This window comes from Heterocephalus glaber, unplaced genomic scaffold (assembly GCF_053883595.1).
Source record: "Heterocephalus glaber isolate CG9 unplaced genomic scaffold, H.glaber_assembly_v1.0 deba00001564, whole genome shotgun sequence".
NCBI lineage: Eukaryota > Metazoa > Chordata > Mammalia > Rodentia > Bathyergidae > Heterocephalus > Heterocephalus glaber.
The window spans coordinates 22,057,807-22,084,351 of NW_028258351.1; the positions used below are offsets into that span (position 1 = coordinate 22,057,807).

The window sequence follows — 26,545 nt, forward strand, 5'->3', positions numbered from 1 at the left end:
GTAGCTGACCGCACATCCTTTGATAGGCCCCGTTATTTCCGGTACCCTTCCGCTTCCGCCGGAAGTCGCAAAGAAGCCGCTCTTTCCCCTTCTCTCGGTGATGTTGTGGTCACCTAGCCGGTCGTTAAGGAGGGCTGGAGGAGGACGCTGCGCAGGGTAGGTGGTGCCTGTCCTCTGGAGGCTGGTCCTGCGCCGGCTGAGGGGCCCTGTAGTGGGGACCGGGAGGGGTTGGCCGCGGAATCACTGAGGGTCTGCCTGGGCTGCGCGACCGGGCCGAGGCCTGGCGGTCCTGAGTTCGGGGGGGCGTCCGGCCCTCGGGGGGAGGGATGGGTCTCCCCGAACGCAGCCTACTCCGCCCTTGGCTGGCGGGACTGGGTGGTCCCTGCACTCCCATCCTGTCTGGTGATCCTAGTCCTGCCTGGTTTAGTGGTCGGCCAAGTAGAATTACAAGTCGTTGATCCCTTCGCATTCTCAAAAGTAGAACTTGACTCTTTATTCTCCAATCTTTAACCTAAAAAAATGCTAATAATAATTTGGTAAGGGTGGCAAAAGCAAGAGATGTCTGAAGTGCCCAACACTTCTAGCTACCCGTACCTATCACAGTCTGATTGTAAAGCGCAGCACTGTACGTAAGAAGCATCTATTGCGTCACGACCTCCCTTTAACTTAGTATCCTGCGACCCTAGTTTCCTAAAGTGCACTGACTGGCCTCTGATCCCTTCAGTTTCGTAATTTGAAATTTGATGATGGCTTCTGGGACTGCTTATGTTACTCGGATATAACTACATAATAATGAGGCTAAGAGCGTTTGTAGGTTTATTTTATATTTCCTGGGAGATTTAACTCGAATTCATTTCATCTGCTTTTGTTTATGTCTCAATATCTGAAGTCTTCTCCCCCCACCCAATGGATTTGCAAAAATGCAGGAAAGTCCCCATCTGGCTTCCTTAATTACAGTTTTCACTCTTATATGTCCCCCCCTCCTCCAGGGGGCTTCAGAGCAGAAGGAACTATTGCTCCAGTGATTATTGGATTGAAGCATAATTTTGTTTTTTCTTCTGTCTCCCTGTGATTTGGCCCAACTGACCAAGTGTGCTGCTCTCTGACACATTAAGTAATGCAGTTTAATAATACTTGTTTCCTGATTCTGAAATTGAGCTGGAGTTTTCTGAAAGTTAGCTCAGTTAAAAGAACTCCCCTTTTCCTTACTGGGAATTGGCCACAAGGACTCAAGCTAAACTACATTTCCAGGCCTTTTTAAAATTTTGAGACAGGGCCTAGTTAAATTCCCCAGGCTGCCCTCTAACTAGAAAACCTCCTGACTCAGCCTTATGGGTAGCATGAGCACTTACCTTAGAAAAGTTCTCACATGTTTATTCAGCACTTCATATTGTTAATCAAAACCAATTTTTCTGTCTTGAAGTTGCCGGTGGGTAAGATTTTCCCCTCTGATTTCTATGTATTTTTGTTCAAGGAGTTTTTTTTTATAATTGACAAAATGACACAAAATACCTTGCTTAGTCAGGAAAGGAGCATCCAAAGTTATTGTTCATCTCTTTAATTGCTCACTTATAGGTTAACTGATCAAGTACACATCCTATAAATTAAAATTAAGTTTGATGATCCTTTTAGCTGGTCTATTTAATTTTCTTTGTCAAAGTGATTCTGTTTACCCTTTAATTTACCAAAGCATTCTTATGATATTTTCATATTAAGATGTAGTATCAGATAAACTAACATCTAATTGTAGCTAGGTATTGGGTGAATTGCTAATAACACCTCTGAGCCTGATTTCATGGACTCATTTTAAAAGGTACCTAAAGTGTTATATCTATTGTAAATCTGTTGCTTTTATTACTATTGTGACCCAGCAAGAGCACCATGTGAGTTTGTTTTCATTTTAGGTCCTTTTTTTGAGGGAGACAGGGTGTGGATAATACCATCTGATACTTGTTTTTTTGTTTTTGTTTTTGGTTTTTTTTTTGGTACCAGGGATTGAACTCAGGTCTTTGCGCTTGCACAGCAGGCGGCAAAACCACTGAGCTAAATCCCCGGCCCTGATATTTGTTTTAATAGTGATAAGCCTGATCAGATTTTGTGCTTGACATAATTTTTAGGACTGGTTTGACTAGGACAGCTAAGCCCAAATTTGTAAACTTCTTAGTACTGTAGTGAGGTGCTGAAAATTTTGAAATTGAAGACCTGCAACTGAAATATAGTTCCAGTTTTCCCCAAAGCAAAAATACTCCTAAAAAAAAAAAATCCTCACTAGGTTGCTGTGTGATTCAGCTGAGTTATAATGCAAAGCAACTGCTTTGTAATTTTCTGAATCATAAAGCACCACATGTGTTTAATAAAGTGATTTTAAAATTATATGTCAAAAAAAATTTATGTCTAATGAGTCTCAAGATGACTGAAACTACTGTGACTTCTTACTGGAATGGAATAATGTAGAAAACCTTACAGTATTTTCTCTCAAAGTGACTACAAAATGTCATGATGCAAGACATGCAGCTTAATCTCTTTCTTTAACTGCTGCAGTCTTTCTTCAAAGTCATGAATTTTATTCTCTTGCTTCATGAAATTTTGTGAATGTGTCTTCACATATGTAATCCACAGTCAAAAAATGAAGTCCCAATTTTCTCATAAGATCTAAAGTTTCATCTATTAATTTTTGTTGAATCAAATGAAGTTTGTCTAATCTGTTTTCAAATAAGTCATTAAGAAGTCCTGCTGCCTTACATTTTAAGAAAAGAAACTTTTATGATTGTGTTTGTGTGGTTGCAAGCTCACCCTTCAGTTTTCTTCCAGTTCTGTCCAGCAGATGGTCTCAGCTGGCAGTACAGGAGTGCCTGCTGAGGGGTGTGCTTTGCTTTTCACTCTTCAACCATCAACACTTTGAGTGATGGTTGATTTTGGAACATGTTGTTGACATAACCACTTATAAATTCCTTGAGCTTCATCAGCTTGTAGAAATGCATGGCCTTTTTTAGCATAGAATTTTAAATCACATCCCACAGTGACTCTGTCCCTAAGTGGCTCCTCTTACCACAAAATGTGTATTTCAACTATTTTCCTCTCTGGATTTCTTTCTCTACTGATTACACATCAAAATTTCCATCATTATTAGGTGACTCATGACTAGCTTCAACAGTTTTTTATCCTCTGCACCTATTTTGTGGGTATGTATTTGGTAGAGGAGAGGACTATTTTTAAAAAGTTCCATGCCATTAGAATGCCTACTGGTTCTCCATTTCCCCACTGGAAGTCATGCTGAGGTTTGTTTTTTTTTGAGGTTGACACATAATTTCAACAAATAAAGTGTTTAATGAAAAACTGTAGTATACAATGGACTGATCTCTAGAAAAAGGTCTTATTTACAAGTGAGCAGCCAAGGTGTTTCCTTTCATTAAATGTAGATTTTAAATGTTCATTCAGTGCACATTTGTTATGGTGCTACTATAATAAAATGACGTCCAGAGAACTACTCAGGACCCAGTGAACAGGTGAGCGCTACTCCTCAGTCATATTCAGAAAATCGAATGTGTTTACTTGCTTGTTGAGTCTTTTCAAATCTAATCTTTTCGGCTTTGGTGATTAACTTCTCGGTGCCTCTCTTCTTTTCCCGAGGCTGATTGAGCTTGGCCTGTCTGTTTACCAGAATCTTCTGTCAGTATCTCTTCATGATCACCAGAAAGGGCCTCCAGTTCCCAGCCATGCTTCTTTTTAATCTCGGTGACCTGGGCCACCTCTGGGGTTTTAAACCTAGCATGACATTCTGTGTCTCTTTCTAGCAGATCAACATATACAACTTCTGAGATTGCTGCCAGCATATTCTGGACTTGCTTCCTGCCAGGCAGAGGTTCTGGGCTAGTGATCTTCACAATGACTCCACTCACATACTGTGGTCCTGGTGGATTAACCTTCTCCTGAGGACGACACTCTGGACCATTGACTTCTTCCTTTTTCACTGCAATCTTACTAGGTACTCCACTATCTGTTTCCCTTTCTGATTCTGATTTTATTTGGGATATTGTCTTTTTTAAAGAAGCCATGATGGCTTTTTGCAATGCCAAATACTCTTTTTTCAAATCCATCCATTCGTTCTTGGATAAGACTCGCAATCTCACAATGGTGTAACTTCTTCTCCCATTTTATGTCTCTCTTTTTATTTTTTCTTGTACTTCCTTTTGGTTTTTAGTAGAGAACCTTTTATATGTCCAGTATCCTTTTCCTCTTCTGTAGAGAATTCTAAATCTGTTTTCTTTGGAAACTTAAGCCTCCTTTTTTTTTTTTGTATATCCTTTTATTGGTACATTTTAGGTGTACAATATAATGACATTCATCATAGGAGAAATGCACCTTTACATACTCTCTTGGTTCTTATTTTTTTTCCCCTTCCCCTGCCCTCCCTTCAACCCCTCCATCCCTCCCTATTTACAAAGACTTTGTTTCCTTTTTTTCATTTTCTCGTATTCCATTCCCTTCTTGCCTTTCCCCTACCCCCCCCCCCACTTCCCCTTCTCCTTTGCCCCTTTTCTTCCTATTTCACATTATCTGTTATACTTTTTAGTCCTTATTTACACTTTCAGTTTCTTGCCCTAGAGAAACTAGTCGGCATTTACACATGTGTGTCCTATTTATTTCACTTAAGAGTATTGCCTCAATGTGCATCCATTTAGCAATAAATGTCTCTTAATTTCTCATTTTTGATGGCTGAGTAGTACTCCATTTTATTAAAAAACCCCACATTTTCTTTGTCCAGTCTCCAGTTGATGGGCATTTGGGCTGTTTCCAAGTTTTAGGTATTACAAACTGTGCTGCTGTGAACATGGGTGCACATATATCACTGTGGTATGATTCTTTTAATTCTTTGGGGAAGGTACCCAGCAGGAGAATAGCTGGGTCAAATGGGACTTCCAGTTGTAGGTCTTTGAGGTATCTCCATCCTGATTTCCACAGTGCTTGCACCAGTCTACACTCCCACCAGCAGTGGAGCAGGGTTCCTCTTTCCCCACAGCCCCACCAGAATTTGGTATTGGTTGATTTCTTGATAGCAGCCACTCTTTCTGGGATGAGGTGGAATCTCAGTGTTGTTTTCATTTGCATCTCTTGAATGACCAGTGATGTTGAACATTTTTTCATATATTTATTTGCCATTTCTACTTCTTTTTGTGAGAAATGTCTGTTCATTTCAGATGCCCATTTTTGGAATGGGTCTTTAAATTTGGGAGGTCTGATTTTTTTTAAGTTCTTTATAGATTCGAGATAGTAGACCTTTGTCTGAGGGACCGCTAGTGAAAATTTTTTCTCACATTGTGGGTTGTCTCTTCACACTGCTGGTGGTTTCTCTTGCTGTGCAGAAGCTTTTTAATAAGAAGAGATCCCACTTATTGATTGTTTGTGCTAATTCACGGGCAACTGAGGTTTTGTTCATAAAGTCTTTTCATACACCAATGTCAGAAGCCTCTTTTTTAACAATTTTCTGAGCTATTTTCTTGATTTTTGATTTGGGAGCCAGACTTTCGGCATCTGCAGAGCTGCTCCTCTTCCTCTTCCCGGGTCTGCCTTCAGGTAAGCTGGATACCTCGGCTCTGTCCCGTTTTTTTCTTTTTCTTGTTGTGTTGCTTTTGGGGTTCTGTACTTTCCATTTCAGAGCCCTCAGATGTGGTCCTAGAGGCCTTCACTTTATAGATGCTCATGCTGGTTGTGTCCATACTCATCCCTTTTTCCTGGACATTGTCTTCTTTCTTCATTCTCTCTTCTTCTTTTTCTTTTTCTTCAGCTACTCTTAGAACTGGGATGGGCTTGTTTTTCACCGTCTTGGGAAATATGTCAGGTTTTCTTGATGATGCTTCTGGTGGGTTAGGAAACTTAATAGCTTTTGCTGCTTGTTCTTTTGTTTCAAATTCCACAAAGACAAATCCCTTCGGATCTCCAGTAGACTTATAATGTGGTTGACTTATATAAACAACATTGCCACATTTCTCAAACACTTTTTCAGTCTAGCTGTGATTAACATTTTTAGGAAGTAATTCCAAATACACAGTGCGCTCATCCTCATCCTTTGGTCTTTCACCAAGAGGCTTTTTCCTTCTGATTCTGTACCTTCTAAGTCCAACTCAACAACAGCTGAGCTCTTCAATGCTCTAGCCATTAACTTTCCATCAGTAGTCAACTTTTTCATTTTGTTAAGACACCAGAATGGAGATATCAGTGTATCCACTCTAGATTTTTCTGTCTGTTCTCGAAGAAATCTACCCTTGTGAAGACTTGCATCCCCAAACCAGAAGTCCACTTGCTTAGCAATATCTGCAAGCACCTGCTTAACTCTAGAGCGCTTCTTCTTTTCTACTTCCTTCTTTTCACTGCTTTCTTCCATGGCTTGATTTCCACCTTCAGCTTCCATTCTTCACTCCGTTTCCGAAATATAGGGTCAGAGGCTTGCGTCCTTCAGCCCTTTCCATCTCTCCCATGTTGAGTTTTTGATCTCTCCACCAGGACCAATCTTTCTGAGCCCCCTGGCATCTCCCTGAACCAAAAAAAAGGAAAACATTGACTAGCTAGGAGAGTAATTTCCTTGCTCATATGTTTCCCTCTGTCCATCTCCCTGCTTTACCTTCTGATCCTGTTGTCCCTTCAAAATAATATCTTTACTCAATAGAATTGTATGCCACCTCTCTATCCTTGACCATTAAAAGCTGGAAGTACGCCATCCTTTGGTCTGTTTTCTTCCTCTGAATGATTATTGTTTTGAAATATGAGTCCCTGGGTATTTTGCTCCACATTGTGTAACTTTCTTTAAAAAGTTGCCAAATTCTGTAATAGCCTTGACTTACTGAAATAGCCTTGAGTAAACTGAAATTGTTCCAGTGGAAGGTGTTTTTGACCAGATTTTGGTATTAAATGGTAGAAAATCTACTTCATTTACATTTCAGCTCCAAGGGGAATTTATTTGCTGGAATAATTAAATGACTCAGGGTAGTTCTGTTAGGGGTAGGTGGATGTAGGTTTTCAGCAGCTGTTTCCAAGAATTTTCTGCTTTCTGTCATTTATCTTTGTTTCCTTTTATGTTGGATTTCTTCTCAGTTCACTTTTCCACAGAAATTCAAGTTTTAGTTGTCAGCAAAAGTAGTACTTTTGGGTTATGTGCTTGGGTATAAGCTTACCCCTAACTGGTGAGAAGGAAACTGGGCTTTTACGAGCTAGACCTGGGTTTCTGTTTGCCACTGTCTTTCCTCGGTCCCGTCGTTCCCTCATTCCCTCAGAAATCAAATGACAGGAAGTGACAGTAGGGAACTGGGTCATGCCTAAAGGAAAACTGGAGTGCTGTTACTAGATGGGAAATGATTGCTGGATAGGTAAAAGTAACAGCTATTTAATATGGATGGAAGATCAAATTGATGGATACTAAATCCTCTCTAAGAGATCCACAGCACATACTGTCACCCTCAAGGTTCTGAGTTTAAATATAAAAACAAACATGCTGATTTGGCAGGGAATAAGAACATCCCCAGAAATGATTTTCGTTTAAACTTTGGTAAAAATATTCATATTCCTTCTAATCTGTACTTGGAGGCACAGGTATTTAAAATTATGACTGGAGATTTTTAGCTGACATGTATTTCTTTTAATTGTACTATCTGAGTTTTCCACTTTTCAAACCAGACTTTTTCATTTATAGAAACAAATGAAGATATCACCCGTCACACATATCTACTAACTTGATATCTACTGAGGCTTTTTTTTTTTTTTTTTTTGGTATCAGGGAATCAAACCCAGGACCTTGCGCTTGTGAGGCAGGCGGTGGCATCATTGAGCTAAATCCCCAGCCCGTCTACTGGGATTTTCAGATGGACACTATAAGGAAGAAATGAAGAAATTTAAAAAATAATATGGGAATAATCACTTTTCAGAATTTCCTTTTTCTGGTTCTGTTTCACCTGTTTTGGAGCTAGTTACATCCAATCAGATTAAGGAAGAACAGAAAGCTAAAGCTCCTAATCCAGTGGACTAGGTAAGGTGTGTATCATTAGTGACAAAAATTTTAGACTGAAGAGAACCTCCTAAGTTCTCAATTAAGTTCACTTGAGTCTGATCCCCCTTCTGATTATGGAGTTGTATCCTCCACCTCTGTTAGGAGTGCTCTTACAACTGGTATTTCACATGTCTGTAGAGGATTTTGATCTAAAGTCAAATGAATTTTGGATTTTATTTTTTTAGTACCAGGGATCAAACTCAGAACCTTGCACTTGTGAGGTAAATGGCGGCACCACTAAGCTAAACCCCTGACCCTGAATTTTGGATTTTAGAAAGTCAAATGAACTTTTAGAAACATGTGGATTTGGATAAATTCAGACACCACCACCACCACTACGATTTATTACTGTAGTCTTTAAGCAAAAAAAAAAAACCACTTGATAATTTAGGGTCTTGGACTTTGATTTTTTTTTTTTTTTTTGGTACAGGAGATCAAACTCAGGACTTTGCACTTGCCAGGCAGGCGGGGTGCCACTGAGCTAAATCCCCAGCCCTTGGACTTGGATTTTTTTGTCTTAACACTTAAGAGTTCTTGGTTGCTTTAGCAATTGTAAGTTTAGATTGTAAAGGGTAGAGATCATGTAAGATGAAAAGATTTCATGTTTTCTGGTTTGGTTGTGGGGCAAGAAAGGTTAATATTAAAATTTAAAAAAAAATCTGGTTCACATTAGATTCTTAACTATTAAAGAAGCAGGAACCACTGTTCATGGAAATGACAGTACACTGATTTCATAGTTAAAATTATTCCTCCATTTTCATATCTTTACTGTCTCTCCCAGTTGCTTCAGATATAAAATATGAGAAGCTTATTTCAAGTGTCCCTACCCATCAGCAGAGAGAAAAGGCCTAGCCTGGCACAAAGTAGTTCATAATAGGAATCTTATGATCAGTACAGTGAATGGGTGAGTGTAATATGCACCTTTCCAAAAACCTTGAAGTTTTGATGGAATTATTTGATGTTTGTGGGAGAGGATACATGTTGTATTTTAAAATGAATACATATTCTTAAATATCAGAAATTATCCCAGGTTTGAATTTGGCTTTACTAGAATTAAAATGCCTGTTTATTAATAGGATAATACCCTTATAAATTGTTACTCTTCTGAAGGACAGAGTTTATTGTCTATTTTATGTTGGAGAAAACTGGACTGTTTGAGTGCCTTAGTATTTTAAACCTAAGACTGTCAAGTGAGTTCCAAAGTCCATGCACTATTTTCTGTCAAGCTGCCTATTACATTTACTATTCATTTTACTGTTTTCTTCAGTCCAAGTAGAAAATTAAGATATTTTGAACTTTGTTATCTTTTTCACTTTCTTTATATAGAAACCTGTTCAGAGGTTATGGCTGAAAAGCCCAATCCTGGGACCCCAAGTGACAGTTCAGAATGGCTCTTCTCCTTTGGAGTTATAGCAGATATTCAATATGCTGATTTAGAAGATGGGTACAATTTCCAAGGGAGCAGGCGGCGGTACTACAGACACAGTCTTCTTCACCTAATGGGTGCTATTGAAGAATGGAATAAAGAAAGCAGCATGCCCTGCTGTGTTCTTCAACTTGGAGATGTCATTGATGGCTATAATGCGCAGTATAAAACATCAGAAAAGTCTCTGGAACTTGTTATGAACACATTTCAGATGCTTAAAGTCCCAGTTCATCATACATGGGGAAACCATGAATTTTATAACTTCAGTAGAGACTATTTAACAAACTCTAAACTTAACACAAAGTTTCTAGAAGACCAAATTGTACATCATCCTGAGACTGTGCCTTCAGAGAATTATTATGCTTATCATTTTGTACCATTTCCTAAATTCCGGTTTATTTTACTTGATGCTTATGACTTGAGTGTCTTGGGCATAGATCATTCTTCTCCAAAATACCAGCAGTGTATGAAGATACTGAGGGAGCACAATCCAAATACGGAATTGAATAGTCCTCAAGGTGAATTATTCCTTTGAACTGACAATCTAATACATTGTCTTTAAATTCTTCAGCTACCTTTTATTCAGCAGGAAAATGGATGATTAAGGTAAAAGTAATTTGTCACTGTTGTTCAGGGTCAGAATTTCGCATAAGCCTGATGTCACATGGTTGATTGTAATTGTTTCAGGTTTCATTTAACATAGCTGCATGCCAGTCTGGGCCAACATATCTGGGCAAATCACTTTTGTTTTTTACCTTGTGAATGGAATGGAGAGAATCAAAGCAGTAGGTGGACAGGACATTTAATAAAGTATTAACCTTCTATCATGATAAAATACCTGAGATAATCAACTTTTAAGGAGGAAAGGTTTATTTTGGCTCACAGTTTCAGAGGTTGCAGTTCATCTTCACTTGGCCCTGTTGCCTTTAGAGCAAGCTCCTTGCCTTATGGCATACTCTGTGTGCCATACACACAGTGTGTATGAGGGAGGGGCTGGGGTACAAATATCCCATTCAAAGTCACACCCTTAGTGACCTAACTTCTTCCCACTAGACCCCACCTCTAGAATAGTCCACTACCTCCTAGCAGCACCACAAGCTGGGGACTAAACCTTTAATACGTGGGGCTTTGGGAGACATTTAAGACCCAACCTGTAGCAGTATAAAACAGAAACATTATTTCTGCAACAGTAAGTGCTGCCAAGAAAGTGGAGTGTATTGTTATAGGATTAGGGATGCTACTTTAGATTAGGTGATTAGAGGAAGGCTCTCCAAGAAGAAAATAATTTAAGCTGAAGCCAGTATGTAGATTACAGAAAGGAGTTACCTTAGGAAGAATGAGGGATAGGAAGTCAGAAGACAAGAGGGAAAAACAATTGCATAGATACTAAGTGGAATAAGACTTTGGCATTACTGAACAACACAGAAAAGGGCCAGTGAGATAGAAGATGATTTTGAAGAATGAACAGGTGCTAGAATATCTCATGGGGCTCAGGAGACATTGCAAGGAATTTGTGTTTTCTTTTGAGTGTAATGGTAAGCCAGTAAATAAAGGAATGTCAAGACTAGGAGTAAGACACAATGTAATTTATTTATATATTGCTCAAAATTCTTGTGACTTTCTATTTAAAGTTTATTGCTGGTAATCAAATTTCCTAAAGAAAAGAACAAGTGTCCTTGTTTGAATGCCCAAATGAGGGGAAGAATGACGTTTGATGGGTGTGACTTACTGAATTCATTCAGGACTATTTGAGACCCAGTTTGTCCAGTTCAATGGAGGATTCAGCCAAGAACAGCTGAACTGGTTGAATGATGTTCTTACGTTCTCTGACACAAACCAAGAAAAAGTGGTGATTGTGAGTAAGTATGTAAATTGTTTATCTGATTACAGCAACATTTTAGAGATTGGGAAATGTTAGCTTTTAAAGAATACTAACAATATGTATGGTTTGGTATCCTCTTTCTAGAAAATGGATGCTTGCTTTAAAAGTTCTTATTAAAACAACCCAAATCCAAGATTAATATTTTTAAAACACAGGAGAGAATTGTAAAACAACAAAAACCATCTTGCTGTATAGTTGAGCCCGTGAATTGTCCTTGTAGGCCTTAAAGGAGAATTTTCCCAAATGAGATTAATGTAATAATATTTATTTATTTATTTATTTATTTATTTATTTATTTATTTATTTTGGTACTGGGGATTGAACTCAGGACCTTATGCTTGTGAGGTAGGTGGTGGAACCACTGAGCTAAATCCCCAGCCCTATGTAATAATTTTTAAATGAGAAAGTCAGTACAGACCCCATTCCAAATCCCAGTCTTCAAAACTCTGGCTGTCAGTGAAGTGGCCAGCAAACTGGCCACTGCTGCCCAGGTGCAGCACAGCTGATGTCTCACGGTATGAGCATGACTGACTCAGATGACAGTGAGCACTTTCTGTCTGTATCAACCACACAGTCCCAAGGAAATTGGATTTACATTATTTCCATTTAAAATCATTTTTGACAGATGCCATCATCTGGGATTCTGGGAATCTGGAAGTGCTTAAAACATACATGTGTGCATGTGCATACGTGTGAAGAACTGAATTTGGATTTGCAGTAGGGAAAGTAGACTTGGTTTGGGGCTGACATTACAGCCCTTGTTTGAAAACCAGTGTGACTCAAATAGATGAGAAGACTGAACTGAAAACCAGGGGATGGAATGCCTTTCTGGCTTTCATTTATTAGATGAACTATGTGGCCCTGGAAAAATATTGAACATATGAACTGCAGTTTTCTCAGTATTATAGCAAATAAAATTATGACTGTGAAAACCCTTTGAAAATGATAGGCAATTCACGTAGGTGATACTATAAAATTGTATTTCTGTCCATAAATGTAGTTTTTGCATATTAATCTTCCACTGTAAAAACAGATGGAGGAGTGTTTGTGCTGCCATTTGACTGTCAAATGTCAAGACTTGGAAAAGATAGGGTTCTCTCAGGTTACTGGCATGTCCTGACACCATTTGACTCTACAGTAGTGGCCTCAGAAACTGGGATGCTTCCTGGCTTGTATCTACGTTTTGGTTTGCCACTGCCAAGCTATTTCTGCTGAACGCAACCTGGAGATCATGTAGGCCAATCTTTTAACTTTTGAAGGTAAAGAAACCAAAGCCCCAAGAGATTAAACTACATAGCTAAAGTATCCCAAGCCCCTTCCCCTCTACCCTGCTTTCTTTGCATTTCTTTTTCTTTTTGTTTTTTTGAGACAGGGTCTTTCTGGTAGTTCAGGCTGGCCTTTTATTCACTCTGTAGCCAAGGCTGGCCTCTGTCTGTCCTTCCACCTCAGCCTCCTGAGTGCTGGGATTATAAGTGTGAGACAATACACCCTGCTTCTCATCACTTTTGACTATTGGTGTTAAACCTGTCTACTTTAGCAGTTTCTTAGATTTCTTTACTATTTGCTGAAAGTTTGGAAACTGGATAAGCAAACCATTAACAACTGAGTGCCACAGCCTTCCTTTAGCAAAGTTTAAAAGTTAAAGTTTGATGATGGCTACTTAGAGGTCATTTTGAGTTTGGAGTTTTTGAGTTTGGGTCATGTAGTTGGAAGTGCCGAATAGCCACTAGTTGAGGTGAGGAACACTGCAGACGAAGAGAGGGATGGGATCAGGGTTGGACATACTAAGTTTCTTATGCCTATTAGATTTAAAGATGTGAAAATCACGGGGAGATCACCAAGGCATAAGTGTAGATAGAGAAGTCCAAAGAGCAAGCATTCGGGTACTCCTGACAGGATGCAGAGGAGAAACCAGGAGAGGAGATTGAAAATTAGTGGTCATTGAAGTTGGAGGAAGACTAGCGGCATCCTAGAAGCCAAGTACTTCCAGGAGAAGGGGGCAGATAATTGTGTCATTTGATACATGGGTCAATATAGCTTCTACCCAATTTGTTGAACTCTTAGCTCTTATCATAGGTAATTTCTGTGTGTGTCCATCCTTTTGACTTGTATTATAATATATTTATAAAGAGAATATTTAAATTTTAGAATAAAAATGAATAATAACAAAAAAAAAGTGTTTTATTGAGATGAAGCAGAGTTCAGTGAAAGCAGTGTTCTGTGTTCCTGGACATCAGAATGAAACTGGCCTGATATATGCCTGGGTTCACGTATGTGTTGGCTTCAAAATTCTCCTGCATCTACTTCCACATCTCATCTATGGGGCCCAATATAAACTTTTTCTGCTTGTATTAGTTTTCTCATCTGTAAATTGGATATGGCTACCTTGATTGCACAGGGGTATTTAAAGTCTCATTAATCAGTTCTATAGCATTGTTTATATAAATGACATGTAATCCATGGCCAATCCCTAAACTCCTATTTTAGTTAGTATTACATCTCCCTGAATATATATCATTCATATATAAGGAAATCAATAAGATTGAGTTCCAGTATGGCATCTGCCTGATTTCTGGCAGACTTTACAGACTGCCCTACACATGAGGCCCTTGATCTTTGGTGTTTGTGCAACTTGAGACTCTGTGTAGGTGTCAGAGATCTCAGGCAGTGGCCTCTGTCCTCTCCCACCTCATTTGTGGTGGTATCACCCTCCTAACTGTGCACTAGAGATGTGACTGTAAATTATCTACTTCTTTATATGGATTCTCTCTGGTCTTTTGTCTGTTTGGATAATGAAGCTGCCATATGCAATTTATTTATTTTTCCCTTAGTAGTAGGTTTTAGCCATTTATCTTGACGGAAAAGATATTTCTCAATTGGCTCATAACTTCTTTTCTTTAACTGACAGGCCATATCCCCATTTACCCAGAGGCCTCTGATGCTGTGTGCCTGGCCTGGAACTACAGCGACGCCCTGGCAGTCATTTGGTCTCACAAGTGTGTGGTGTGTTTCTTTGCTGGTCACACACATGACGGTGGCTACTCTGAGGATCCTTTTGGTGTGCATCATGTCAACCTAGAAGGAGTTATTGAAACAGCTCCGGACAGCCAAGCTTTTGGCACAGTTCATGTCTACTCTGACAAAATGATGCTGAAAGGGAGAGGCAGAGTTCCAGACAGAATTATGAATTATAAGAAGGAATTCCCTTTTTAGTCGGATTTACTTTGTTTGCCTTAATAGAAAGAGGATGACCTTGCTTTGTGCTTGTTTCAACTACACAAAAAGGAAAACAACAACAAAAAAGTACTCTGTTTTGTATTCTGCTTGCATCACCAAATGTGTTTGTGGCTTCAGAGTATGTTGATAAAATATTCAGAAATACCACTTTTGGATAATCTATCCATTCCTGAAAATTAGAAAAAACAAGGGTGGAGACTGCAGTGGGGGTATATAGTTGTCTTCACCTAAAAAAATTTTGGTTTTGATTTATACAAGAGAATATATTCATGTTAGCTGTATTACTTAAAATACGTAATAAAAAATAAAGCTTGGGTAAGCTTTTTCTGTTCACTTTGTGATATAAATGAGCTTTGAACAGGTTTTGCTCAGAATACCTATACTTGGACTTTATAGGCTTACATTCCCATTTTGTGAATAAACACTATAACAAGTTACTTGGCTAGTGAACGTCTGTTGCCTGAATCTTTGAGAACATCTTTCAGAAGTCATGTTGTCCTCTTGTGACTGCAATCAAAGCAGGACAAGTGCCAGTGCAGCTGTGTGCCTGCTACCTTGGTCTGTTTGGGCCACCACAGTTCACAGTGAGCCTACAGTAGATAATTTACCCTTGACTCTTTAACTAGACAAACGGACGTGTTTAATTCAGTTGCCACATATACCAAGGCTTATCTGCAGAAAAACTAGATGACAAATGGGGGAAGTTTGATTTGGGGCCTAAAAAATAATAAAACACTAGTCAACGCAAGTGTGCCTGCTAAGTACATAGGCACCATAAGGATATAAAGGTATATTCGTTTTCTGTGGATGCTGTAACAAATTCCCACACACTTGATAATTTTCAACATGTGTCTATTATCTCACAGCTCTGGAGGTCAGAAGTATGGGATCACTTTAACCGGGCTGAATCCCAGGTGTTGGCACAGTCACGGTCCCTTAGGAAGTTCCAGCTGGAATCTTTGCTTGCCTTTTCCAGCCTCTTGAGCTGTACTCTCATGGTCTTTGACTCACAGGCCTCCTTACCTTTGCAGCCAGCGGTAGAAGTAGCATCTTTAAATCTCTCCGCTTGTTTTCACTTCACCTTTTCTTATGTGCAGTTACATCTTCCTCTAAGTGCACTTGTGATTGTTAAGGCCCACCTGGATGATCCAGGCAGTCTCTCCACCTCAAGATCCTTAATCACATCTTCAAGGTCCATTTTGTAATATAAGGCAACATAGGCTGGAGGGATTAGGACCTAGGTATTTGTGAGGCCCACATTCAGCTGGCCACAGATGAATTATTAATGAGCTCCCATAATCACAGATCTTATGTTGTGAGACAACAGATGTGTGAAATTGGCTGTCATTTGAAGAAAAGACTTGAAAAGATTTAAGTTTTATTTGAAGGGATTAGGGATGGCATGAGAAAGGAAGGCATGGTTTAAGCGGGGAACATTTCAAGTAGAAAAAGGCATCAAAGAAGCTGCTGAATTTAGGAGCAGCAAGTAATGCTATGAGGATTCAACCAAAAGCTGCTTGGGGTATAGTGAGTAAGCATAAAAGGATAGACAAGTGCTATGTCGTGAAGGCCTTTGAATGATGAGCTAAGAGAGCTTCACTTAATGAGGTGCTCTCAGATTGTGAGCCAAGAAATTTTTTTTTGTTTTTGGTACTGGGGATCAAACTCGGGAACTTGCACTTTCGAGGCAGGCAGCAGAACCACTGAGCTAAATCCCTGGCCCAGGAATCCTTGACTAAATGTGTGTCAGTCCAAGCAGTAGACAGTGGGGCTGAGGTGTGTGAGGGATAATGGGAAGAAAAGCATTTGTGGGTTGGGGGTCGGGAAGACATTTTGAGAACTGAAATATGAAGTTTACTAATAATACAGTAGCAAAATAGAATTTCAAAGGGTTGCTTACTAAACTCTTAAAATATTGAGTGCTCTGCCAAAAGTGTCTTTTATATGCTTAACTCTGGAGAGGCAAAAGTACTACGAATATTTACAGAATTTATAGTCTGATATGGGAAATGCAAACACTATGAAAATATACCTTGAACATTACTGTCGTTTAAGCACAGAATCAAGTATGATTTGGAGAATGGGTAGGCCCTACATAGAATTTGCCAGTGAGTTCATTTCTTTGTGTGTGATTTTAATAGTTAATTCTAACAAGTATAAAGGCCATAGATAACATATGAACTAGATGGAAACTACAAATCCCAAAGCCTTTACTTGTATTTTACTGACTCTTAAATTATACTGTAACTGCTTTAATAGCAACAAGATTATTTTTCCTTAATAGAACATATCTGACTTCAATGGCCACTGTGTACAAAACAAAAACATACCTACCTCCTTTAACATATTTATAGAATACTCATTATTATATTAAATGGTATAAAAACAAAGAGACAAACTGTCAGGGTCATTCCATAGTACTGCAGATTGAACCCAGGGCCCTCACACCAAGCTATAGCCCCAGACTTTAAATTTTTTTTTACTTTAAGAAAGGGTCTTGCTAAGTCACAGGCTCAGCTCACAATTTCTGTTCTCCTGCTTTAGCCTCTTGAGTCCTAGGATCACAGGCTTGTGCCACCATACCTGGCTTACTAATTCTTTTTAAATATTTCCTAAACATTATGAAAACAGTACCTGAGTATAGAATTTGAAGCTAGCATGTGTAAAAAGGTTGCAGTGCAGATATCTCACTGAAATGCAGCATGAATCACATAAATAACATTCTATCAGTTACATTTAAAAAAACTAGAAAGATGAAATCAATTTCAATAGTACTTTAATATATATTAAAATATCTTTAATGAGATCAGTATAAAAATATTTTACATTCTTCTTGGACAATTTCTTTAAAAACCGATGTGTATTTTATACTTAACAGCCCACTCATTTGAACACTAAATTGTTGTTGCAAATACTAGATCTGCATGTAGATACCAAAATTTGCAGTTGAAAAAGTAGATTCACATGCCCAAGTTGTTCAGGCCCACTTAAATATTTTCTGATAATTGAATATCACTTTTAAAATGAAAATGCAAAACATTAAAAATTTACTTTCTCAGGCACCCTAGCCACATTTCAAGTGCTCAGTAACAGCATGTGGCTATTTGGCTGCCACAGTGGAAAGAACAGCTTTAAAAAATGCTCTCCTCCCTAGGGTCACTTGGAACATTCATTTATTAAAATGTGGACATTTTGGCCTTATTTCTCATTTATAATAATGAGAAATTAATCATGAGTAATTGATATTCTCAATTTTCTTCTTGATTGGTTCCACCCTCCCCCCTCCTTCCTTTGGTTCATCTAGATTCTTTGTTCAATTCCTGCCACTGAACCAGTTCAGTATGAGATTACGGCCTCTCTTGAACCTACCTCTGTTTCAAGGTTACTCACTTTTAATCATGTGCAGCCCTTTGTAATTTGCAAGTACTTTATATTTTCAGAGTAACATCTAGTTTGATTGTAGCAACTGTATAAGTAAGTAGCAGATCTAGTATTCCATTTTATAGATAAGAAAATAACTAACAGGAGGTTTATAGAGTCTATTTGCCCAAGTCACATACATAATAAATTTATTTTTATGCTTTATTATCTTGAGTCCTTGCTGTGTTGCCCAGGCTGGCCACAAACTCCTGAGCTCAAGTGATCCTCCAGCCTCAGCCTCCCGAGTAGCTAACGACTATCAGGCATGTGCCTTTGTGCCCAGCAAAACCCAGATTTCTTAACTTTCATTCTAGTGCCTTTTGACTACACTGTAGCACAATATCCTCCAGGAAAGGCAGCCAGAGAATATCAGGCCCCATTCTTAACTTGTTCTGTCCAATCTTCAATGTATTATAAGCAGTCTTAAAAAGTTCTCAAGACCTTTTAAAATTTGTTTTTAGATCAACTCTTGTATCAGCTTAAATTACCTGAAATAAACTGGAAAACTGTCCTGTTACCCCAATGTTTATAAAAAGTTGAATATTCTCATTTTTAGAAAACATCATTCTTGGATTCATTTAAATTACTGTCTTGCAATGTGTTGGCCAAGAAGACCGCATGTCTTTGTTTATGTATATGTAGACCCATGAAATAAATGGGAACAAAGCTATTGCAGTGGCAAGAAGCAGCTGAATTCTTCCACCAACTGGATTCCTATGAAGACATGCAAAAATTATTATAAGTAAAAATTCAATAAAAATTATGGGTTGCTTGGGAGACCAAGGATAAAGATTGAATTGGTAAAACATAATTATACTTTATTTTTTCTCAATTCTTTTAACAAATTTTATTTAGATTATGTTTGCAGTACATAATGATTACTTTCATTATGGGGAATTGGCACATGTTAATTCTTTTTACCTTCCTTTCCTCTCCCTTTCCTACATTTCTTGGTCCCTTTGTCATTGTTATCAGTTCTTTAAAATGTAACTCACTCATTTGTGGAAACTTGCGATATATACTTAATACAACCCTTACTGTTTATATGTGTTGCAAATATCTTGTCCCAATCAAATGATTTCTTGTGAGGACCACTGATTAGACAATGTTAAAATTGGCATTTTCCAAGTGTTTAACAAATCTTTTCCTCCCCAAGCTCTTGAAAATATTGTAAACTTCTCTAGAAGTTATATTGTTTTCCCTCTTTTTATTACATCTATAATCTACCTGAAATTGATTTTTGTGAAAAATTTGAGGTAAGGGCTGTTTCACTTGACTCCATATGGATATAGACACTCTTCATTTAATGACCAAGTTCCCTTCCTGTGACTAGAGCATTAAACGAATTGGTCACTAAATGAGGAATTATATATAGTATGTACATTACAATATTCAGAACAAAGAACTGGTCTAAGGAAGCTCCAAGTTGGTGACTTTGCTTTTATTTGCCTAACTCCTAGAGGCAGTATTGTAATGCATAACAACATAAAACTGCAGTATTGTACTGTACTGTACAATGAACAAAAATTATAGCACTGTAAACAAAGTGTACTGTACCAAAAAAAGACATGAAGGCTCTATAAACAAGATGTACAGAACTGTATCCAAAAAAAGACAGGTCATAAATCCAAACACTGAGCCATGGTCATAAGTCAGAAGAGTCGTTAAACAGGTAGATCGTTAAAAAGGAGTATCTGTGTTCGATTGTTCCAGGCACTATTTATCGAAAAGTCTACTTTTCTTGGGTACCCAGCACCACCTTTAGTATGAGTCAAGGACCCATATGTGTATGGATCTGTTCTGCACTGTATTTTATTAGTTTATTTATCACGTTACCAGTATAGGTTTATCTCCCCAGTTATTTAAATTTTCTTTAATTTTCCATAATACTTTATAATTTTATGTGCAAAGATTTTGCATGTTTTCTAGATTTATTTTTAGAAAGCTAATTATTTTGGTGTTACTATAAATGGTAACCTTTCAAAGTGGTGCTACTTTCTCATAGAAATGTAGTTGGTTTTTGTACATTGACCTAGCATCTAGTAATCATGCTAAACTCACCTATTCCAATAATTTTTTAGATTCTTTTAGATTTTCTATATATCCAATGATGTCTTTCACTCACAAATTATGAAAATTTTATTTCCTTCCAATTGTGCTTTTTATTTTATTCTTGCCTTATTGTACTAGAGCATGTTGAAAAATGGCAGTAATGGCTGATCTCAACTCATTCCTGATCACAGAGGGGAAGTTCTCAACTGCCCACCACTAAGTAAAATGCTTTAATGTGGATACCCTTTACCTGGGTATCTAAATCTGTATTCAGACCTGTATTCTGAGAGCTTTTATCATGAAATAGATGTTGAATTTTTTTGTATGTTCTTTACAGTTCAAGAAGAGTTTACTTTTTCATTTTATTTTGCTAACATAATGGAAAACATTGGTTTTAAAGTGATAAACTAATTGTATCCTAGAATGAAACCATCTTGATCATTGGGTTATATTTTGCATGTTTTAATTTGTTAATATTTTGTTTAGGATTTTTCCATCTATAGTCATGAGTAGGACAGCTGTATAATTTCCCTTTGTTTTGTAATGCTCTTGGCAGGTTTTGGTGTCAGGGTTGTTCTGTCCTCAAAAAATGAAATGGAAAGTGTTTCTTCTTTTTTAGTTTCTGGAAGTGTTTGTTGATGGTTGGTATTATTTTTTCCTTAAATGTTAGAGTTCACCAGCTATGCTACCTAGGTCTACAGTTTTCTTTTAGGAAAAATTTATGTTATGGATTCAATTTCTTTAATAGGTATGTGACTTCTTATGTAAGTTTTGGTCAGTTGAATTTTTTAAAAAGAATCTGTCCATTTAATCTAAATTTTCAAATTTAATGGCAAAGTTTTTTATAGTATCCTATTTTTGAAATATCTGTCAGGTATATCATAATGTTTTCTCATTCCTGATTTTTTTATTTGTGCCTCCTCTTGTTTGCGCTTGCTATTTTATTTATTTATTTTTTTCTCTTTAGTCTTGTCAGGGCTTGTCAGTGTTATAGATCATTTTAGAGAATCCATATTTGGCCTTATCAGTGCCCTCTTTTTAAATTTTTTTGGTGCTGGATGTTGAACATGGAGGCTTCGCACTGAACTACATCTCCAGCCCTTTTAAAAATTTTAAAATTTTCAGACAGGGTCTTACTAAGTCACTAAATTGCCCAGGTTGGGTTTGATCTTGCAACCCTGCCTTATCCTTCCAGTTTTGGAATGATAGGTGTGGGGACTTCATTCTCTATTTTTATGTCAATTTTTCTTTCAATGGATCTCTGCTTTTATGTTTATTTTCTTGCTACTTTGGGTATAACTTGCTGTTCTTTTTCAAACTTCTTGAACTGGAGAATTCCTGACTTCTTTGAAGTTTAGCTCATTAATTTTCAGCCTTTCTTGCTTTTTTTTTTCTTTCTTAAATATCTTAAATGTATGTAAATCTATAAATTTTCCTTTAATTATTATTTTTAGTTACATATCACAAATTTTGGTATGTAGTATCTCCTTATTCAGCTAAGAATATTTTCTAATTTCCATTTTTTAAGTAAAACATATATTGGTACATTTTAGATATATATATATATGATAATATTCATGATAGAGAATTTGTACCAGTGCATGATATATCTTGCTTCTTCTTTTTTTCCCATTCCCCGCTCCCTTATGTACAAAAGCTTTGTTTCCATTTCTTCCTTCAATTTTTTTCTTGTCCCTTCTTTCATTTCCTCCTCTCTCCTCCCTTGTTCCCCTTATCTGAACATTTTCTTCCCATTTCCCAATGTCTTTTGTGGACACAAATGTTATGTGAAAGGTTATTTCCTAACTTCTAAATATACAGTGGTTAACTATCTTTTTGTTAATGATTTCTAGCTTAATTGCACTGTGTTCAAAGAACATATTCAGGATTTCAGTTCTTTGAAATGTGTTCAGACTTTTTTTTTAAATGGCCAGTCTATTTGTAAATATTCAGTGTGTGTGTGTGTGTGTGTGTGTGTGTGTGTGTGTGTGTGTGAAAGAAGATGGATTCTACCATTCTTATTTGGATGTTTTATGTATGTCCATTAGGTCAAATTTTTTATTGTGTATTTAAAATCTGTGTTTTCATTGTTAATCACTGCATTAGTGACTAAAAGAAGTGTGTTATGTTTCCCAAAATAATTGTGGATTTTTCAATTTTTCCTTTTAGTTCTGTCGACTTTTGTTGTATCTATTTTGAGGCTTTATTAGTTGGTACATAAAAATTTAGAATTGTTTTATGTTCTTGGTATAAGCTGTTGTCATTAAAAATTATCTTTTTGGGCTGGGGATTTAGCTCAGTGGTTTCGCCGCCTGCCTTGTAAGCGCAAGGACCCAAGTTCGATTCCTGGTACCAAAAAAAAAAAAAATTTATCTTTTTGTAGCTGCTTAAATCCACTTTTAATAAAGTGGTTCTGAGGTAATCAGATAACCATGTGAAAAAAGATAATGTTGGATTCTTTCCTTCATTTCTTTAGGGTAAATTTTAAATTGTGTGTGTGTGTGTGTCTTGTGTTTTTATTTGTTTGTGTTGGTAATGATACTGGGGATCATACTCAGGGCCTTGAACATGCTAGGCAAGCAAGTGCCACTGAGCCATGTCCTCGGCTCAATTCTAAAGATTTAGATGTAAGAATGAAACTATGTATTACAAGAAAACTTATGTAAATTATTTTACAACCTGAGAGGGAGGCATGTTTTCCTTACTATACTCCAGATGCAGAAATAATAAGCAAAAACATGGATAAATTTGGCTATGATATATCAACAGTAACCAAAAAAATTCTTTTCATGACAAAATATACTTAGCATTAGCAAAGCAATAGGATAATAACAAAATACAAAAAGTATTTTCAGCTTATAGACAAAAGGTAAGAGAACTAATATATACAGAGCTTCTAAAAATAGAGAAGACCAACAACCTGAGAATCAGGTTAAACCTGTATCTCTAGAGGATATGCCCCTCTCTCCCTCTCTCCCTCTCTCTCTCTCTCTGAAAATCTCTGACTCGATTATTTAGTACATCTGCATTTAATGTAATTTCTGAAACATTTGAGTTTGAATCTCTATCTTACCATGTGCTTCCTATTTGTCTACTTGCTCTATACTTGTACCCATTTTTTCTGTCTTCTACATTCAATTTCTATTCTTTAGAGGTTACCCTAAAGCCTACAAAATGAATCCTTGACTTATCAGAGTCTAATATAAATTTGTACTTTAACTTATTGCAGAAAAATCCAAGATCCTTAGAATACTTTGACTCCATTTAGCCCCTTCCAATCTATATATTACTGTTGTCACGTATTTTCATTCTATATATTTAAGCTCCACCAAACATCATTATGCCTGTTTTATAAGTTAATATTGATTTATTTGTACATACCCTCCCATATATCTTTTCTTTGTTCTTCGTTTCTGAATTTTTAAAGTTCCTTCTAACATTGTTTTCCTTCACTTTGAAGAATTCTTTTTAGGCTGACAACTGCCTGTGACTATGTGATGTGGGCCTCATAGGAAACTATGTTACTCAAGAACATATGAGTGATCATTAACATTTAAATCAACTGATATTCGCTTTCCTTCAAAAAGGAAAGATTTCTTCCAAAAGATTCCTGTTTTCATTTGTGTATCAAAATTTCAATGACTGCCTAACTTGATTATCCTGAAGATCATCTGATTTTAACTAAAAAGTTGGAAACTTACTTTGAGGACTTGTGGCAGAGGCTCGTCCATGCTGTGATAATCACCAGACCGGACAGCTCCCTATAAAATAGCATATATTTCATATTCTGAAGTGACTGCAACATCACGTATTTCAGGTCAGTGGGAGGAACAATATAACCAAGAAAACAATCCTGCATTTGATTTGTTATTTTTACATTTTCAGAGGCTTAATTATAGGGTGAGCTCAAACCAATCCAAAACTGGAGCACAGACTGCAGGAGACTGGAGGAGACTGCAGAGGGAAATGGTTTGTAGTATGAATCAACGATTAGGGCGACTATGTGCTTTTAGTTACATGTACTGTAAGCCCATATCTTTTACACAGAATAAACAACAATCATTCAGACATGGTGCCAGTAGGAGCCCCTCCTTGAATTCACCATATCTCCTGGGCTTCAAGTTGGAGGCAATTCAGCCCCTTTGGTCTGCATTCCCATCTGCAGACTGAGCTGGACTTCTCTAGTTTTCCATGGGTAGCAAAGCAGTGCCTCATCCACAGTCCCTAACTTACAGGTCTCTGAAGGTTGATGTTGGCAGGTGTCAGCAGAGAGGTAAGAGAAAAGAGGATTCTTAATAAGACCAAGAGTCATGGGTGGGAGGAAGCAAAGGAAGAGGTGATAAAATAGGGACAAATGGGCATGACATAGAGGAGATGACATGAGACACACTGAAGCAAGGCTACCAAAAGTTTGACTTAACATACTGGTCTCTGACATGGCTCTTCACACTTGTAGATAAGAGTTCTTCTTAGCCAGGGCTGAATCAGAGTGCTGACGGAGTTTTCACCCTATTAGGTTGGACTGAACATTACTGTATGTACTCTTGCTGGTTACAAGGAGGTCAAGGTCCTGAGACCTTGAGGGTAATATAACGAAATAAGTAAAGACTGCTTGTAGTAGTAATAATGGAGTTGGGTAGACAGAGCTGGGTTTGAATCCTGGCTTCATCATTTTTCTCAGCTTATAAATGATATAATACCTTCCCTGCTCTGTATGGTACAGTTGGGGGAATTAAATCATCATTGTGAACAGACAAGATGAGGTTTTAAAGGAATGAAAGATTTCTCAGTTCTACCCCTACTCCCAGCCCAAGAGCAAAAGTCACTGCTCACCTGCCTTCTTCCTCGTGTACGATGTTGTGCTGTGCATGAAGCAAGAGGGAGTATGCCAAGCCGGCAGCCCACACCAGGCAGAACAAGGTGTGTATCGCAGAAACACTCTTCCAAATAAAGCTACCTAAAAGTAGATACCCGGATGCTCTTAATCATGGAATCACATCCAGAAATAATGATCTCTCTGTTCCTGTTTTGTCATAATCTGCTTTCAGGAAGGATACTCCAGAAAAGAAAAAAAAACTTTATTGAGGGGCAACATAGAGATTAGAGCAGTAATTATAAGTGGGCGTATTTCCTTTCCTATGACAATTACCCTTATTTTCTTTGGGAACTCAACCTCACCACACCCCTAGGCTGTGTCCCAGTAAAATGGACCTTAGGTCAACCAAGCACTTATCACCTTAGCCACAGTGATTTGGCTCACGACAAACAGATGATGATCCAGGCAACAATTCAGCTTTGACACTTTGATAGAGTGAAGAAACAATCTAGCTGGGCGTGGTGGCACACACCTGTAATTCCAGCATTTAAGTGGCTGAGGCAGGAGGATTGATAAACTTAAGTATCTCCCAGGTAATTTAGCGACTTGGCAAGACCCTGGTTCAAAGCAAAAAAAAGTTTTGGCGATGTAGCTGCGTGAAAGCCTTGGGTTCAAGCCCCAATACTGAAGAGAGGAAAAAAAAAAATAGAGGAAGGGAAGGAGGGAATCTATGTTCTCTGGGAACTTCAGGGTACCACTTGGAGGCCAGGAATGAAGTCAGGGCAGCACACAGAGTGAAGTCTGTGTGCATCAATGCCTGGCATCAGCACTACCCACAGCCTTTCCAGGAAATTACACCAGTATATTTTCTTCTTAGCTTACAGTACATGTGAGTTTAGTTTGGTTTTTTTTCCTGGCTTATAATCAAAGGAACTCCACTTAACTGATCCACCCTAAAGATGTAGACAGCCAACTAGGAGCCTAATCAAGGAGCATGGCCATCTAGAGAACCAGAATTTTCCAAAGTGAGAATCAATAGTCTTTATCCTAAGGGTTCTGAGAACTTTCGAGCCCCACATGTAGAAGCTGTTTTAATTTTCTGTTAAGAATTATCTTTCAGGATTAATAATTCCTGTTCACAACAAAGTGCTTATAGCTGATGTAAAATATACTTTTTTTCCTGTTAAAAGACACCATTTTATAGTATAAAAGTGTTTAACTTACAATTTGTTGAGTCTCTTAGGGCCATGAAAGGTGAAGTAGCTACCTTTTGCCTAGCATTGGTTAGGTAGTCTGTAAGTAATACAAATCTTTTTAAAGTGAATGTTTCACATACATAGCCAGCTGTAGACATAATAAAAAGTCCAAGGAGCAGGGTACAGAATAAATATGTGATTAAGCTTCTGTTTACAGCCACCTGTGACGCGCCTGGCCATATTACTATGGTTTGAACACTTATGTCTCCCTTGAGTTCATATGCTGACATCATACCCCTAAGATGAGAGTACTGGGAGGTAGGGCCTTTGGGAGGTAATCAGTTCATGAAGAGGAGCTCTCCTGAAGGAATTAGTACCCTTATAAAATGAGAAATGTCCCTTGTCCCTTCCACCATGAGAAGACAAAGAGAAAGGAGCTACCTGTGACTGGAAGCAGGCTCTCACTCAACACCAAATT

General features: G+C 37.8%; 2 protein-coding genes and 1 pseudogene across 8 annotated transcripts in view; 1 reads left to right on the forward strand and 2 right to left on the reverse strand.

Annotated features, from left to right (window-relative positions):
• Adprm (ADP-ribose/CDP-alcohol diphosphatase, manganese dependent) lies at nt 1–15,020 on the forward strand. Of its 4 annotated transcripts, none has more exons than XM_013076804.3 (5): nt 1–156; nt 7,769–8,022; nt 9,365–9,982; nt 11,207–11,323; nt 14,255–15,020. In XM_013076804.3, exons 3-5 carry the CDS (start codon nt 9,382–9,384, stop codon nt 14,557–14,559), a joined length of 1,023 nt encoding a protein of 340 aa, XP_012932258.1. In that variant the 5' UTR covers nt 1–156; nt 7,769–8,022; nt 9,365–9,381; the 3' UTR covers nt 14,560–15,020. The 4 variants fall into 4 exon arrangements, with proteins under 4 accessions (XP_012932258.1, XP_012932259.1, XP_004857596.1 ...); XM_013076805.3 differs by having other exon boundaries at nt 7,769–8,017; XM_004857539.4 differs by lacking the exon at nt 7,769–8,022 and having other exon boundaries at nt 59–156.
• Nucleotides 3,469–6,409, reverse strand: LOC101701423 (la-related protein 7-like; annotated as a pseudogene).
• Tmem220 (transmembrane protein 220) overlaps nt 6,151–26,545 on the reverse strand; it is a 26,393-nt gene continuing 5,998 nt past the window's right edge. The window contains exons 4-7 of one of the 4 annotated variants that reach the window (XM_087191838.1): nt 26,096–26,164; nt 24,889–25,012; nt 23,757–23,816; nt 6,151–6,532 (exon numbers count right to left, since the gene is read on the reverse strand). In XM_087191838.1, the coding sequence (XP_087047964.1) occupies nt 6,454–6,532; nt 23,757–23,816; nt 24,889–25,012; nt 26,096–26,164 (332 nt within the window). In that variant the 3' untranslated portion in view covers nt 6,151–6,453. Of the gene's footprint in view, nt 6,533–17,342; nt 18,718–21,564; nt 22,402–23,756; nt 23,817–24,888; nt 25,013–26,095; nt 26,165–26,545 lie in introns of those variants that run through there. The other 3 variants (XM_013076806.3, XM_087191839.1, XM_021238488.2) reach the window with 3 other exon arrangements.